The sequence below is a fragment of the Dermochelys coriacea genome, chromosome 5 (genome assembly GCF_009764565.3).
Source record: "Dermochelys coriacea isolate rDerCor1 chromosome 5, rDerCor1.pri.v4, whole genome shotgun sequence".
NCBI classification, from domain to species: Eukaryota; Metazoa; Chordata; order Testudines; family Dermochelyidae; genus Dermochelys; species Dermochelys coriacea.
The window spans coordinates 47,014,843-47,031,249 of record NC_050072.1 but is presented as its reverse complement, the minus strand read 5'-3'; the positions used below and the strand labels follow the sequence as shown (position 1 = coordinate 47,031,249).

Below are 16,407 nucleotides of genomic sequence, written 5' to 3'. Positions count from 1 at the left end.
TGCAATTCATGTCATTTAAACAGTTAATTATCTGACTACACCCACAAATCAGTTAACTATATACTTACCGATGCCTACCATTTTGTACTTGCCAGGATGAGGTCCTATTCAAAGCCAGGCTCTTTAAGTAAAAGTTTATTGGAATATTTATATAGCACCAGAAGGACAAACAGTACTTTGTTGCTCTTAAAGTACATGCCAAAAGGTCTTATAAGTAAATTAATAAGCAAAACTTTGCTTGCCAGAAGAACCCATGGCTTATTTTTCAGATGAGTTGTCCCAAAAGAACCACAGGTTTTGTACAAATTTAAATACTCTTGCATCCAGACAAAACGCGACTCCATTAGTTCCCTCACAGTATCCAGGTCCTGGCCTGTATCCAATAAATCACTTATTCTGTCAAGAGCTAGCAAAGGGGCATAGCTGCACCCTGAAGAAAAAGGTTCCATGCAAAACTTCTATGAGTAGGTTCCAGTTGACAATTTTTTGCAGGGGCAAATAGTGAGGAAAATACTGGACATCTACCATATTGCTCCTCGCAAAGGCTATTTCATTCTGGTTATGCCTGATCTAGAACTCTCATATGAATGCACTCTATCTTAAAGGTTGTTTGGAATCAGATCTTTATTTAATGTCTTAGGCCCATTTCTAGTTAGTACTGTACTTTAAAATAAGAACTAAAAAGAGCATTATATATTTGAGAAGTTACATATACACAACACAAGTTTGTAAAAATATACAACATACTAGATTACAAGTGTCCTGTTAGAATATGCAGACTTAATCGCTTTAAACTGTTTCCTGTTAGAACAGAAATTCATTAAGGCAAATGCTTTCCAACATAAGTAGTTTTGGAAATATCTGCTGAGTCATTACATTCCTCACACATTTTAGGGTAATAATAAAGATGCTGACTAAGTTGTTACACAAATCTCATCCTCTCCAACTAGTAAATTCCTAGCTTTATCTCAAAGACAAATTTTTTTTTTGCAATTTGATATTTGAGTCATTAAGTTTTCTAGCCATAGGCAAAATATAAAAACCAAAAATGTATCAGACAGTAATTTATTTGATGTCTCCAAGTTAGAGAAAGGCCAGTCATTTGCAATTGCATAAAGAGAATCTCAGCGAGTCATCATTCTTACACTACTTTAAATAATACAACAGTGATCAAACTAAAAGTGTGGAATGGACCCAGGCTAATGCATAAAGACAGTACTGAAGAACATCTAGGCTTCCAACTTCACTGACTCCAGTACTGAACGTGCATTTTTATATTCTTCAGCTTCTTCCAACTCTTTTTCATTTTCCTGAAATTCAATGAAATAAAATTAGATTTCTTTATACAGCTTTAAGTACTCTGAAAATAACTTGGACATGCTTTCAAAGACATAACTGTTATATTAAAATCCCATTTTTTAGTGCTGAGTGTTAGATGTAACAACATTGCTTGTATCATTGGATTAGCTCTTTGGGGCCAGCTAGTCTAGTGTTTTTTCCCCTCCATATTTTTTAAAATCTTAGACAAAATCAGTCTAAGATTTTGTCCAACATCATGTGGCTCCAGTTTAAACTTTGGGTGCCATCCTAAGTAAAGGGGAAGTCCAAGAAACATGAAGGGCATTTCAATATTGAATACATTGATTTTGGAGAAATTTAGGCAGTTCCCACTTCCCCTTTTACAGTGAGTAAAGCAGTTAAATCATGCACATGTCTAATTTAGAAGTACCAAGTCCAAATTATTTGTATTTTCTATATGTTGTTCATTAAAGGAATATTCAAACCAAACTGCAGCCCACACAAAAGTTGGCAGAAATGGCAACAGAGGCAAGACTAACAGTTAGGAAGACTTGAAACCTTCTTTGAGGTTGTCCATTTGAAAAAAGATTCTTCTTCAAAGTTCACTTTAATGGGAACTATGCAAGTGTGTTGGGAGGGGAAAATGACCTTTAAGAACTTTTCAGTATTAAGTTTTGGATTTGTTGAAAAATTTCAAGTCTCTTGATTAAAATACATTATCTGTTTGCCTTCTCAATTTAGGGAACAGTAGCGATGACTAATCAGTAAATTATGCCAACCCCTTCATGTAAACAATCTGAAGACCACTATGCACCTGCAAAAAGATGAAGTCTAACAGCTTGATCCCACAAAACGCAGAGCGCCTCATGGAAAATCTGACAAGCCTTTCAACTCCCCTTGAAGTTAACAGTGGTTGAGGCCATTCAGCATCTTGTAGATTCAGGTTCTAATGCAGGCAGCTTAACGGAGATCAGCAGAGGGGAATTCTACCAAGTCATCTCTCCTTCACTCACCACATGTGGGTAAGATGCTTAAATTCCATTGTGTAGTTACGCTTCACAGTAATGTTTAAATCTACATGGCTAACAGGACTGCTGGTAAAGAAACTGTCAGCTTTTAATAAAAAGAAAAGGAGTACTTGTGGCACCTTAGAGACTAACAAATTTATTAGAGCATAAGCTTTCGTGAGCTACAGCTCACTTCATCAAGTACTCCTTTTCTTTTTGCGAATACAGACTAACACGGCTGCTACTCTGAAACCTGTCAGCTTTTAATGTAATCCTGTGAACTTAAAGCTAGGTAAAGCAGGTTTGGGCCTTAAATTCCTATATCACCCCTATTCATATGCAAATAGTTCCACTGAAATCAAGCTAACTACTTATTTTAAGGTTTCAGAGTAGCAGCCGTGTTAGTCTGTATTCGCAAAAAGAAAAGGAGTACTTGTGGCACCTTAGAGACTAAAATTTATTTGTTAGTCTCTAAGGTGCCACAAGTACTCCTTTTCTTTTTACTTATCTTAAGATACTGTGATTATTTTTAATGATCAAACAAACAAAGCAAGCAGAATGTTCCATCTGTAAACCTGAATTCACCTAAAGAGATTAAGAGGTATGGCAATATAACTTGCAAAGCAAGGGACTCCACTTTAATGTCTCAATATTTAAGAGTCTACTGGGTACATGTCCCATTTCCATGTTTCTTAACTTCCTTTTATTAAAGCATACTACTGTTTGTATTGTTTTGCTATATCTACACTAAACTTTGTATTCACTTACGGATACACATTCTGAAATCAAATATTGTGCTACATAATACTAGTCGTGGAAATATACACAAAATACTATACAAAATACCATATACAAAGCAGAAAGTGTCCAATCTTAGTTGGTTTCATTATACTATTACACTGTGAGCTAAATAATTTGCTAATACAACACTGTCAATGAAAGAATCTGCCTTTTAAAGTCTTTGTGGCCAGGAGACATGAAATGCTCAAGGTAAGAGTTATTTTGCACTATACTTACTAATAGTTGACTAAGATCTGCATGCGCAGCTTCTAATCTGCGTTGGCAATCTGGAATCATCATTCGAGATTCTTGCAAGATCTCAATCTGTGAAAGAGAAGCCCGTGAAACAAATGAAGAGCATTTCAGTACTGAATAAACTGATTTTAGAGCGCACACAAAGCCCATTCTTTTCTAAAATAGTTGTCAAAACGATTTTCAAAAGATGTTTAAAACAGTTACCTCACAGAAAATACAGATAATTTCACATTTATGACACTACCTTACATCTTATTTAACAGATAAAATTGCTTAACATTTGTAGTGAGTAAATTAAAGCATATATAAGAAAATGATTTTTATATGGCATTTCCATGTCCTACATATTATCCATATAGTATAATTAAACATGACAAACTAAGTGTAATTAATGAAGTCTTTTAGAATAAATTTTTTCCAAAGGAAGCAAGAATCAGCTGGATAAAACCTTTCCATATACAATATTTGTTTAAAAAGACTATTTAAAATAAACTATTTTCCCTACTGTCATGAACTAGCTTCATCCAAAATGGGATCAGCTGGTTATATAACTATCTCCTGCATCTTTTGGGTAATAAAGAAAAACAGTGTTCAGATAATACCACATAGAGATAATTACTGCATGAAAAAAGTTATTGAGTTATTGATCACACTGTGTGCACACTGCAGGAGGTTCTGAATGAAAGACAAAGGCAAAGAAAAATGAAAAGCACAGACCAGCAGGCTCATATTTTATCATGCATAAAAAGTTATTACTTATCCTTCTGCTTCATTTTAGGAGAAAGATTATTCTCACCATGCACTTTGAGTAAAATTACCAAACTGGCACCCCACTGAATCTGAACATCTTGCCTACACCTACAGAAAACAAACTTCAGAATTATACAGAAAACCCACTTATATTTCATGGAGTATTTGTGGACCTGAAATCTATACACTGAAAAAAGGGTGTGTGCAGCGCTGTTCTTCAATCTATTTAGAAATGAAAATCAATTAGCAAATCAAAGTGTGAAATCTGGTGTGACAAAGTTCCTCCTCTACCTTGGTGGGTCTTGCGCTTATTGGCAGATTTGCTTGCCTTAGAGCTTCACAGCAGCCCTCAGATTGGCCATTTTCATGAACCCACAGTCCAGGTCAACTCCTTCTGTGTCTGACCAGGAGTTGGGAGGAACCCGAGCCCGCCCTCTACTCCGGGTTCCAGCCCAGGGCCCTGTGGAATGCAGCTGTCTAGAGTGCCTCCTGGAACAGCTGTGCAACAGCAACTCCTCCCCGGACTACTTCCCCATGGCCTCCTCCCAATACCTTCTTTATCCTCACCATAGGACCTTCCTCCTGGTGTCTGATCATGCTTGTACTCCTCAGTCCTCCAACAGTATGCGTTCTCACTCCTAGCACCTCTTGCTCCCAGCTCCTTACAAGCGCACCACAAACTGAAGTGAGCTCCTTTTTAAACCCAGGTGCCCCGATTAGCCTGCCTTAATTGATTCTAGCAGCTTCTTGATTGGCTGCAGGTATTCTAATCAGCCCGTCTTAATGGTCTCCAGAAGGTTCCTGATTGTTCTGGAACCTTCCCTGTTACCTTACCCACAGAAAAAGGGACCTACTTACACTCGGGCTAATATATCTGCCTTCTATTACTCTCCTGTAACCATCCGGCCCAACCCTGTCACACTGGCTAACCTGTAGAGTAAAGCTTTTACTTTTAATGGCTCACAACATTCTTTCACTCAAAAGGATATTTTCTCTCTTCAATGTCACTACACAGATTAGTAATAATGGGAATGATATATTCAAAAAGAGGAGGGAGAGAGAGAGAGAGAGAGCACGCGCATGTGAGAGTTCAGACGCATTAAGGCCCCAGGCCAGCAAAGCACTTGGTAAACGAATATCTTTAAGCACACAAATGATGGTCCCATAGAAGTCAGTGGGACTGCTCTTGCGCTTAAAGTTACATGTGTGCTTAAGTGCTTTGCCAGTCTGGAGCCTATATAACCATTTTAGATAAAAATGGGTCTCATGGGGGGGCGGGGGGGAGTTTCCAATTCAGTCTTTACCTTCCCGTATGAGAAATTAAGAGACAACCTTTCTACTTTAACGAAACTTTAAAAGGTGACAAATTTAAAATACAATTGCAAGAAATTCAAAAGTTGAGATTCTCAATAGCAGGATCATCACTTTTATAAAAGAAAAAAAATGGCCCTAAAAAGATTGCATAATTATTTTAATGGTTCTACAGAAAAATTCAACATTTGCAGCATTTAGGTTTAAATAGAAGAGGTACTGGAATTTTTAATAAGTTAAGATGAATTTACTATCCATTAAAAGACCCTAAATTGATAACACTGAAATCTAAATTTATTCACAGACCAGGTACAGCATATGTGGTAGAAGTGCATGATAATCCACCACATTTATATGCTTACCTCTATTCTGGAAAGAACACCTACAGAAGCAAGAATAGTCTGATCACCAGGCCCAGTCAGTCAATCACTGACCTCTGTTGGTACTATTAACAAGTTGTACACTATTATGCTGGTAGATGATGTGGAGAAGAGACCAATTCATTTTACATAGGTCACTGAACAGCTATCAGAGAAAAAAAGATTTAAGCACTGACTTAGAATCTAGAAACTCTATAGTGCTAATCCTGGCTTCTTCTGTAGCCTTCGTCAAAGGGGAAGATGAAGCCACGAGTCCTTCAATATGGGAGGAAAACTGGCTGAGAACTGTAGAGGTGGTTGCAGTGCTTCCAAATCATTGTGGATGGATTTAAATCAAAGTGATTGGTGATTAAATCACCAATTTAAATCAGCAAACAGAAAATCTTGATTTAAAATCAGAGTTTACTTATGCTTTGCACTATACTTTTTAGTTATTTTCCTAAGGAAAGGTTAATTCTTGCTGGTTGGTAACCATTGAAACACTGATTAATTAAATATAGCCATTGCAGTAAATTTGGTACTTCTTTTTGCTAACCAGGAGGATATGTTATATTTATACAAATTTATTTAAGCAATTACATAGCTTAACATACATTCAGATACTTACATTTTTATTATGTTACCAAATGCATCATGCACCATTTTCTATTTACTAAATGATAATTATTTTACTCTGTCAAGCTCTATTTGGATGAAAATGGGTATGCAATTAAATATAAAAAATATTTTTTATTAGTTAAATGAAACTACCTTAAATGTGCTGGATATTGTTTTTTCTTATGTAAGTTTATCAAAGCATGATTTGCATTTAAAAACAAGTGACATTTAATTAATGAACTGATTGTTTCTGGTCATCACATCCTTCAAGACTTTAAGAATTAATAGACCTCATCCTCATACTTTGTTTTATTCACAGATTGGAAGAACAAAAGATTTTTCCTGCTTTTTCAAATCCTAATTGGTTTCTTAACTTTGAATAAACTATAGTCATTTAAATGAATTAATTGAATAAACTGAAATGAAGAAAACATTCTCTCCCTACCTGCAAATGGCAGTTGAAAACCATGTTAGCATTTCAACAAACAATGGTTTCAACAGCTTAATCAGTCACTTCCACCCAGTTCAGTGGTTTAACTCTCTTTAAAACTTTGGCAGCAAATTTCTACTGCTTACTGTTTTGTTAAATTAATAAAGTTTAGACTTTTAACACAGGTTGTCAATTTCAAATTAAATTGCACATATTTTTATTTTTAAAAAGAAAAAAGTATTTAAAATCAAAAATCCAATTTAAATAAAACCAGATTTTTTAATCCAGTCTGTTCCAAAATTTCTTGGGAAGAAGTGATACTAAATAGAAAATGCAAGGGGGTGAAATTCTAAAGTTACATTTAGCAAGCCCAGTGACAAAGGAAACCTGAAGACAACTGCAAACTATTAGACAGTCATTCAGAAATTCTGGGAACACTGATTCATACAAGAATTTAACTTGGAAAACTAACATTTTCTTTACAACAACTGCACAGTGAGAACACTGATCACTGTTACAAACCTTCAAAATAAAGCTTAATTGCATAAGTCTAAACAGTTAGATTAATTTAGTAACTAAAGATGGGATTTTCAAGGAACCTAAATGGTTGGATGTCCAAATCTCATTGAAATCTGAAAGTCAAAGGGTACCCAATTCCAATACACGCCTTTGAAAATCCCAGGCTGAATTATTTGTGCTAGAACTAATATGCAGGTCAAAGGAAGGTTATCATAGACTTTAAAGGTCAGAAGGGACCACCATGATCATCTAGTCTGATGTCCTGCACACTGCAGGCCAGAGAACCTTATCCACCCACTCCTGTCTCAACTTCTGGCTGAGCTACTGAAGTCCTCAAATCATGATTTAAAGACTTCAAGTTACAGAGAATCTGCCATTTACACTAGTTTATATCTGCAAGAGCCCCATGCAAAAGAAAGCAAAATAAAACCACCCCCAGTTGCCTCTGACCATTTGATCTGTGGGAAAATTTCTTCCTGACAGCAAATATGGTGATCAGTTAATCTTCGATCATGGGGGCAAGACCCACCAGCCAGACACCTGGGAATGAACTCTCCATAGTAACTCAGAGCCCTCTCCATCTAGTATATCATCACCAGCCACTGGAAATATTTGCTGCTAGCAGTCACAGATCAACCAGATGCCGTTACAGGCTGTTTCAGTTTCATCAGACCATCCCCTCCATAAACTTATCAAGCTCAGTCTTGAAGCCAGTTAGGTTTTTTGTCCCCACTGCTCCCCGTGGAAGTTTGTTCCAGAACTTCACTCATCTGATGGCTAGAAGTCTGTCTATTTTCAAGCCTGAACTTGTTGAAGGCCAATTTATATCCATTTGTTCTTGTGCCAGCATTGGCCCTTAAGTTAAATAACTCCTCTCACTCCCTGGTATTTATTCCTCTGATGTATTTATAAAAAGCAATCATATCTCCCCTCAGCCCTCTTTGGTTAGGCTAAACAAACCAAGCTCTTAAGAGTCTTGTCTTATAAGGTAGGTTTTCCATTCCTCTGATCATCTTAGTAGCCCTTCTCTGTACCATCATGAGAAACTAACCTGACTTTGCAAAGAACAATGAATATTTGGGGGTTATTGAGAAATGTGATGCCCAAAAGTATTAAGCATGGTAAGAACTAAAGAGTATCTGATTAAAAATGCTTGTTGAGGCACAATGACAGAATACTTGGGTAAACAAACCAGATTTGTTTATAAGTGTACAGGCAAACATAAAAAAGGGAACCAGCACAAAGGGTGGTTATGTACATAACAGAAGCAACTTTTTTTTTTAGATTAGTGCTCTTAGTGCAAAATGCAAAGATGTCAAAAGAAAAAATTGTTATGGACAAAGCTCTGATGAAGAAAAGACATCTTTACTGGATCTCAAGTTTACAAAGCAAGGTTAAACAATAGATTTCAAAACCCAATGAGAAACAAAGCATTTCAGAAACAGATATTGGAGATGAGCACAATGTGGTCTGAGTAAACATACACAATATGTAGGGCCCTACCAAATTCATGGTCCATTTTGGTCAATTTCAGAGTCACAGGATTTTTAAAATAATAAATTTCATGATTTCAGATATTTAAATCTGAAATTTCATAGTGCTGTAACTGTAGGGGTCCTGACCCAAAAGTGGGCTGTGGGGAGGATGCAAGATTATTGTAGGGAGGTTGTGGTGTTGTCACTCTTACTTCTGTGCTGCTGCTGGTGGGGCGCTGCCTTCAGAACTGGGCACCTGGCCAACAGCCACTGCTCTCTGGCCACCCAGGTCTGAAGGCAGTGCAGAAATAAGGGTGGCAATACCATGACCCCCCTAAAATACCATTGCAACCCTCCCATAACTTCCTTTTGGGTCAGGATCCCCAGTTTGAGAAACACTTGTCTCCCTGGGAAATCTGTATAGTATAAAGTAAAAAAAGACAGATTTCATGCATTTTTCACGACTGTGAATTTGGTAGGACCCTAACAATATGATTAGACACTACCTGATGTTAAAATAGAAAACTAAGCTTGTTTCGAGCAGAAAGCAAAACTACACTGGCACTTCTGTACAAGGACAGATACCAGACTGTAGAGTTTTAAACAGTGCAACAGGAAGTGCCAAATCTTCATGCACTGAAGAGCAGTCTGCTATTGCAGATGGTCAAACAGGTGTGTAACTTGTTTACTGAACAAGACACAGAGGATTTTCTTAAGTAATCAGATGAGATATTTAGTGAACTGGGAAGCATTAAGTGTATAAAAACATCACACACCAAAACAGACTCCAGTATGTACCACCTACACACACAACTTGTTTGGATAGTAAAAGTTAGATATTATTAAAACTAATCCAAACATCAGCTGCCTCTGTTAACTGAAAGTAAAAATAAATAAATATTTTATCCAAAATAACTGAACAGAGCCAAACACAAGTGCTAGTTCATCAGAAATGTAAAAGTATTTTAGATTTAAGCAGAGAAATTTACGAAGTTCAATTTTCAATATCAAGTTCAGAACCACAACTTCTGCTCCCCTTGATAAATGTTTAAGTAACTCCCATTTTAAAAACTGACTAAGCATTGAAGGTGTACCAAACCATCACATTACTGATCTTTTGAGAATCTGGATATGATGGAAATAATTGCTGCTGATTTGGGATAAAGAAGAGACAAATAATCTGCAACATGCCAAAAAACAGAACTTTATCTTTAACGAGAAAAATTGCCAGATTGGGTTGAATTAGTTTAATTGTGCAGGATGTACATGGAGTGACAAAGTTTGATCAGACCCAAGAAAGGTGAGGACTACGGCAAAAAAAAAAAAAAAACAAAAAACAAAAAACACACACCAGGTCCCCAAAACCAGAGATTCATGGGATGTTGAACACGTAGATAATTCTATCAAATTAGAAATAAATTTAAGTGGTCCACTTAAAATGCTATTTGTGGACAGTACAGAAAGGCACTGAGATAACTTCATCAAGTTTTTCCTTTTTGCCAGTTTTCTGGTCAGAATGTTACTCAACATCAAGGGAAAGAAAGCCCAACGGTAACTCCCCAAGTCCCAGCTTGGGATGATAATAGCAACAGCAACACTGAATTTGATCAGAGTAGTGAGAAAGTTGGTCCTAAATTCCCTGCCATACTAAATAAATTGGCAAAATTATCCCCAGAAAGAACTAACTAAAAGTGGAAGGGAACCCTTACCCCACCAAAAACATCTAATTAAAACAGATTTCGATAACAGCTTATGATGGTCTGTAGTTATAAGTATGTATCCTCACCACAGTTTAAAAACAAAAAACAAAAAAACAAGTTTTAGTTCCATCGGATCCTGGTCAAACCATTCTATTTTGTACCTTCCTTCAATAAGAGTGTGTCTCACCTTGTTGAGTCACTGAGGTTCTTTGAAATGGGCATCCCTGTGAGTTCTCCACTGTACAGCAGTGCCCATTCGTTGGAAGGATGGGGCTTCAGAGCTGGATTAGCAAATCAATGATAAGATAAGTCAGTTTTAACAGAGTATCGGAGATCAAATCTTGCTCAGTGGTGTATTGCTCCGTCAACGTGTGAGTGGATGGGATGCTCAAGTGACTGCTTTACAAATGTCCATGATGGACACATTGTTTAGAAAGTCTATCGAAGTGGAAAGTGATCTGCTGGAGTGTGTTCAAGTCCCTGGTGGGGGATGCAGCTCATGTTGTCGGTAGCAAAGGTGAATGCACCCAGGAATCCATTTCGAGAGCCTATGCTTGGATATAGTGGATCCTTTAGATCTTTCTGTAACAAACAAATAGTCTTGGTGATTTCCTGAAGGGCTTCATCCTTCAAGATACAATGCTAGTGTCCATCTCACATCTAAAGAAAGAAACATCACCTCTCCTTTGTTCTCATGAGGTTGATGGAAGGTGGATGGGTTGATTCAAGTGTAATGACGGTGGTATTCTGGGTAGAAATTTAGGATGAGCTCTTAAAGTAACTTTGTCTTTAAAGAATATTGTATATGGGGGGGGGAAAATGGGGACATGCCATGAGAGTGTCCCTAGTTCTCTCATTTGTCATGTGGATGTCATGGTGACAAGAAAGGCCACCTTCATTGATAGGTGTTGTCATAACCATACAGCTAAGGGTAGCCTAGTATTCCTCCTTATCTGTAAGGGGTTAAGAAGCTCAAATAAACCTGGTTGGCACCTGACCAAAAGGACCAATGGGGAAAGAAGATACTTTCAAATCTGGGGGAAGGCTTTATTTGTGCTCGTTGTTTGTGTGTGTTCTCTGGGGAAGCAGACAAGCATCAGGTCAAAAAACTCCTTCTCCTAAAATCATCCTAAAATGAGTTTCAATATTGCAAAAAAGTAAATAAAGCAAGGCGCGTTAGATTATCTTTTGTTTTTAGCTTGTGAATTTTCCCTATGCTTAGAGGGAGGTGTATCTCGGTTTTTTGTCACTTAAGTTTTGCCTAGAGGGGAATCCTCTGTGTTTTGAATCTAATTACCCTGTAAAGTTAGCTTCCATCCTGATTTTACAGAGGTGCTTCTTTTACTTTCTCTTTATTATAAAGTTCTGTTTAAGAATCTGGTTTACCTATTTGGTTGGTATATTATTCTCAAGCCTCCCCAGGAAAGGGGGTGAAGGGGCTTGGGGGGATATTTTAGGGAACAGAAACTCCAAGTGGTCTTTTCCCTGAATCTTTGTCTAACTCACTTGGTGGTGGCAGCAGTACCCATTCAAGGACAAGGAAGGATGTGTGCCTTGGGAAAGTTTTTAACCTAAGCTAGTAGGAATAAGCTTAGGGGGTTTTTCATGTGGGTCCCCACATCTGTACCCTAGAATTCAGAGTGGGGAGGGAATCCTGACAGGTGTACAAGTGAACATGTGGCTAATGGTCCAAACGGGGGACCGGTGAGACAGCATAGTACTAGGTTGAGGTGCCAGGGTGGGGATGGGGTATGAATCTCAGGATAGAGGTTCTGAATACCTCTTGAGGAATCATTTAGTGAGAAAAAGAGTGAAGACTGAGAACCCATCAACTTTTTGAAGGAAAGCTATGATGGCTGCGAGGTGTACTGTAAGTGGGCTTGATGATAGACCAGTCTTCTTTAACTCCAGTATATAATCTAGAACCAGTGGCAAGGGGCAGGTAATAGCTGTGGCTTGCCTATTCTGGCACCATATATGGAATCTCTTCCACTTGTGAAAGTAAGTATACCATGTAGTCGATCTTCTGCTGTTAAATAATATATCTTCTGAACTGGTCAGTTCAATGTTCTGGAACCATGGAGGAACCACACCTTCAGGTGGAGAATCTCCAAGTTCGGGTGGCGATCCTGGTCTGCATCCTGAGACAGGAGATGTGGAATGGGTGTGTGCGCGCGCGCGTGCATGCGAAGAACGAGTGGTGGACAGACAGACATCTTCAACAGGTATCGGAACCAAGTGTGTCTGGGCAATGGGGAAGCTATCAATATGACTCTGGATTGTTCAGTCTATCTTCTGTATCACCCTGGATAGCAGAGGGGTAGGGAGAAATGCACATAGCAGAGGTGCATCCCATTTGATGAGGAAAGCATCGCCCAGAGATTGGGGCTCCAATCCTGCTCTTGAACAAAGAAGTGTGGACACTTGGCATTCTGGGCTGTAGCAAAAAGGTCTATATTTGGGAAACATCAGCATCTGAATATATTCTATAAAACCCTGCTGTTTATTTCCCACTCATAGTCCTGAGAGAACTTCCTGCTTAGTGCATCTGCTGTGGTGTTCTAACATCCTGGTAGATAGGTAGCTGATATGTTGATGTTGTTATGAATGCACCAGTTTCATAATGTCATTACTTTGGTGCAGTTAGAATGTGACCTTGCTCCCCCTTGAAGGTTATATAAAACATACAAGCGATGTTGTCCGTTAGTACCTTTATAGTCTTATTCCTCCTGATACAGGTAAAAAGTGTGAGTGCATTGCAGACTGCTTGGTAATTCCAGTAGGTTGATGTGTAAAAGTTGACTCTGGAGGGGACCACCTGCCCTGAATTGTGTGATTGTGCAAGTGTGCTCCCAAACCTAACGGAGATGCATCCACTGTAAGTATAATGGACAGAGGGGATTGCGTGAAGGGGACTCAGACACACATTGTGGGGTTGAACCCACCAGTGTAGAGAAGTTTTCGTTTTAAGTGGCATCATGAGACACTTGTTCAGATTGTCTATCTGGAACGCATGTTGCCAGAGCCAGCTCTGGAGACAATGCATATGTAGCCTGGCATGCCTTACAACGAAAATGGTTGCTGCCATATGCCCTAATAGTTGGAGACAGGTCCTGGCTGATGTCTGTAGGGTGGTTTGTGCTGTGGCGATCCAGGGTGACAAATCTGTGGAGTGGCAATGAGGCTCTGGCCTGCAGTGCGTCAAAGTGGACCCCAATGAACTCTAGGTTTTGAACAGGGTGCCAACGTTGATTTTTGCATGTTTATTTTTAGACCTAGTTGAGATAAGAGAACCATTATCCTTTTAGTAGCTTCTACAGCATCTTCCTGAGAAAGACAGCTGTCTAAGTAGGAGAATATCATGACTCGTTGCTTGCAGAGTTGGTCCACCACGACTGCAAGAACCCTGGAGAACATCGGGGGCACCACAGAGAGGCCAAAAGGCAGTACTTTGAACTGGCAATGATTCTGTCCCAGAATGAGTCTAAGGAAGCTCCTGTGCATTGGGTGTATGGAGATAAGAAAATATGCATCCTGGAGGTCGAGGGCCAAGAACCAGTCCCCCTGTTCCAGTGCTTGGATTATAGCTACTAACGTGACCATCCTTAATCAATGAACCTTCACAAACATGTGGAGTTTCCTTAGGTCGAGAAAGGGTCTCCATTCCCTGCTCATTTTCCGAGTTAAGCAGTAGTGGGAATAAAAGCCTCTCCCTCTGCGTGGTGTCAGTACTGATTCTACCACACCCAAGAGCAGGAAGCGACTTATTTTGTAGAAGATCCTTGTGAGAAGGATCCCTGAACAGGGACAAGGAGAGAGGGTGGATGGGGGGGGGAGGGTTGAGGGAGAAAGGAGGCAAATGGGATTGGAGTAACCAGTGTTTATAAATTTCTAATATTCATTTGTCCAAGGTGATGGTCTGCCATACTAGTGGAATGGGATCAGGTGGTTTCTGAAAGGATGGATGATTGTTGATGGTTCCAGTGCTTGGAAATGAGAAAGGCATCTTGGGCCCTTGACTAAACCCTCAAAATTGCTGTTTCAAGGAGGGTTGTTGGGATGTTGATGGCTGAGATGGGAATGGTCTACGTCTCTTAGGCCTCTGTCTCTATTTTTGTAGGTTGTATTGTTGCGGTGGTTGGATATATAGGGGCAGGCCTTGTTATTGTACTGACTGGTATTTTCCCGGCTTCCTCTTTGTGCAGGTGTGTAAAGGCCTAAAGACCAAAAAGAGTTGCCCTGGAATCCTTTAGGGTATGGAAGGATTAGTCAGTCTTGGCCACAAACAATTGCTGGCACTCAAAGGGAAGATCTTTAACAGTAGACGGGACCTTCTTGGGAAACCCAGAGAGGTGGAGTCACGAAGCCAGTCACATAACTACTGCGATAGTAATGGATCATGTGGTTGTGTCTGCCACGTCCAACAAAGCTTATAAAACCATCCGTGCAAGGTGGTATTCTTTTGTTATCCAGGATACAGTCAATAAATTTGGACATCTTAGAATCAGAAATCTTAGAATTAGAAAGCTTGGACATCATAATTTGTGTGGTTGTATTTGGCCATCGAAGCTTTGTAATTGGGGATTCTGAATTGCAGAGTTGCTGACAAACAGGCTTTGTGCACAAAGGGTCTAACTGTTTCCAGTCCTTATTGTACAGGATGATTCTAGAGTGGTGTTATCTTTATTCATGGCCTCTACCACCAAGGAATTTGGTGGGGGATGGGAGAACAAAAAATCAATAGCCTTATAGGGGAGGTAATATTTGTTGACTGCTCTTTTACAAGTGGGTGGTATTGTTGCAGGGGTCTGCTCGATGATCTTGGCTGGATCCATGAGTGCCTCATTTATAGGAAGCGTAATCTTTGATGTTTATGTCTGTAAAATATTCAACAGCTTATGTTGAGACTCCACAACTTCTTCCAGGTGTATTTCGAGCATCAACAATTCTTTAAACAGTTCCAGGAGCTATTTAAAAGTCTAAATGGTGAAGGCATGACTGCTTCATCTGGGGAGGATAAAGAGAGATTGATTGGAGGGGTGACTTCCCATTCCAAAGCTTCCTCCTATTCCTCAAAAGTCTCCTCCAGAGGCTCTACCCACTGAGGCTGATGGGGAGCACCACCTCCTCTCCCTGTAGGTGCTAGAAGGCCTAGAATACTGGTGGCCATGGATTCCATTGCGGTGGGAATGGCATTGGTGGTGGCATCCATGGATGTCCATACCATCCTTGGGTGTTACTTGGCTGATACCTGGCTTGCGCCAGCGGTCATGCAAATTGGTGAGGAGTGGTCCCCTTCCACCTCATCATAATCATCATCGCTGGAAAAAGGAGGGATTGATCTCAGTGGTGGTATAGATTGGCATTCGGAGTATGCCAGAGTACGAAGAAGGGGAGATTCCGGTGTTGCATAGACTAGCAAGTCCTTATGATAAAGGAATTAGTGTGGTGCTGCTAGCCTCGATACAGAGGATGGTGTTGTAGACAGTGCTGCTGTTGTAGCTGATGTCACTATGCTATGCACTAGGGGACCAGTAGATGGCGCCACAGACTGCAGTGATGTTTTGCTGCTTGGTGCCAGATGTTTAAGAGGCTTCATCGGTACTGAGGAGGAGGAGGTAGGCTTCTCTCTGTCACTCCTCTCAGAGCCGGGCTGCTTAAGGTCTTTGGCTTTCGCAGTATCAGCAGTACCGTAAGATCCCGCCGACTTGTAGGTGCTCAACCATGCCGCAGTCGGTATCAAGTGTGTTGAACGAGTCAGGGATCACTTCTTTTTGGCTGGTTCCCTGGAAGGGGAATTTGTTGCCTGCTTCCTCCCCCCCCCTTTTTTGAGGACTGTGATAGGGATGGTCTGTCAGGGGCCATCACTGGCATTAGAGTGGGGAGTGTGTATCTGTGTTCTGG

The 16,407-nt window shown here is 39.7% G+C and overlaps 1 protein-coding gene across 3 annotated transcripts in view; it reads right to left on the bottom strand.

Annotated features, from left to right (window-relative positions):
- Positions 1–599: 599 nt before the first annotated feature.
- Positions 600–16,407, bottom strand: part of TBCA (tubulin folding cofactor A) — a 65,417-nt gene continuing 49,609 nt past the window's right edge. For 2 of the 3 annotated variants that reach the window (XM_038403465.2, XM_038403466.2), the window contains exons 3-4: positions 3,324–3,410; positions 600–1,310 (exon numbers count right to left, since the gene is read on the bottom strand). In XM_038403465.2, the coding sequence (XP_038259393.1) occupies positions 1,230–1,310; positions 3,324–3,410 (168 nt within the window). In that variant the 3' untranslated portion in view covers positions 600–1,229. Of the gene's footprint in view, positions 1,311–3,322; positions 3,411–16,407 lie in introns of those variants that run through there. The other variant, XM_043514823.1, reaches the window with a different exon arrangement.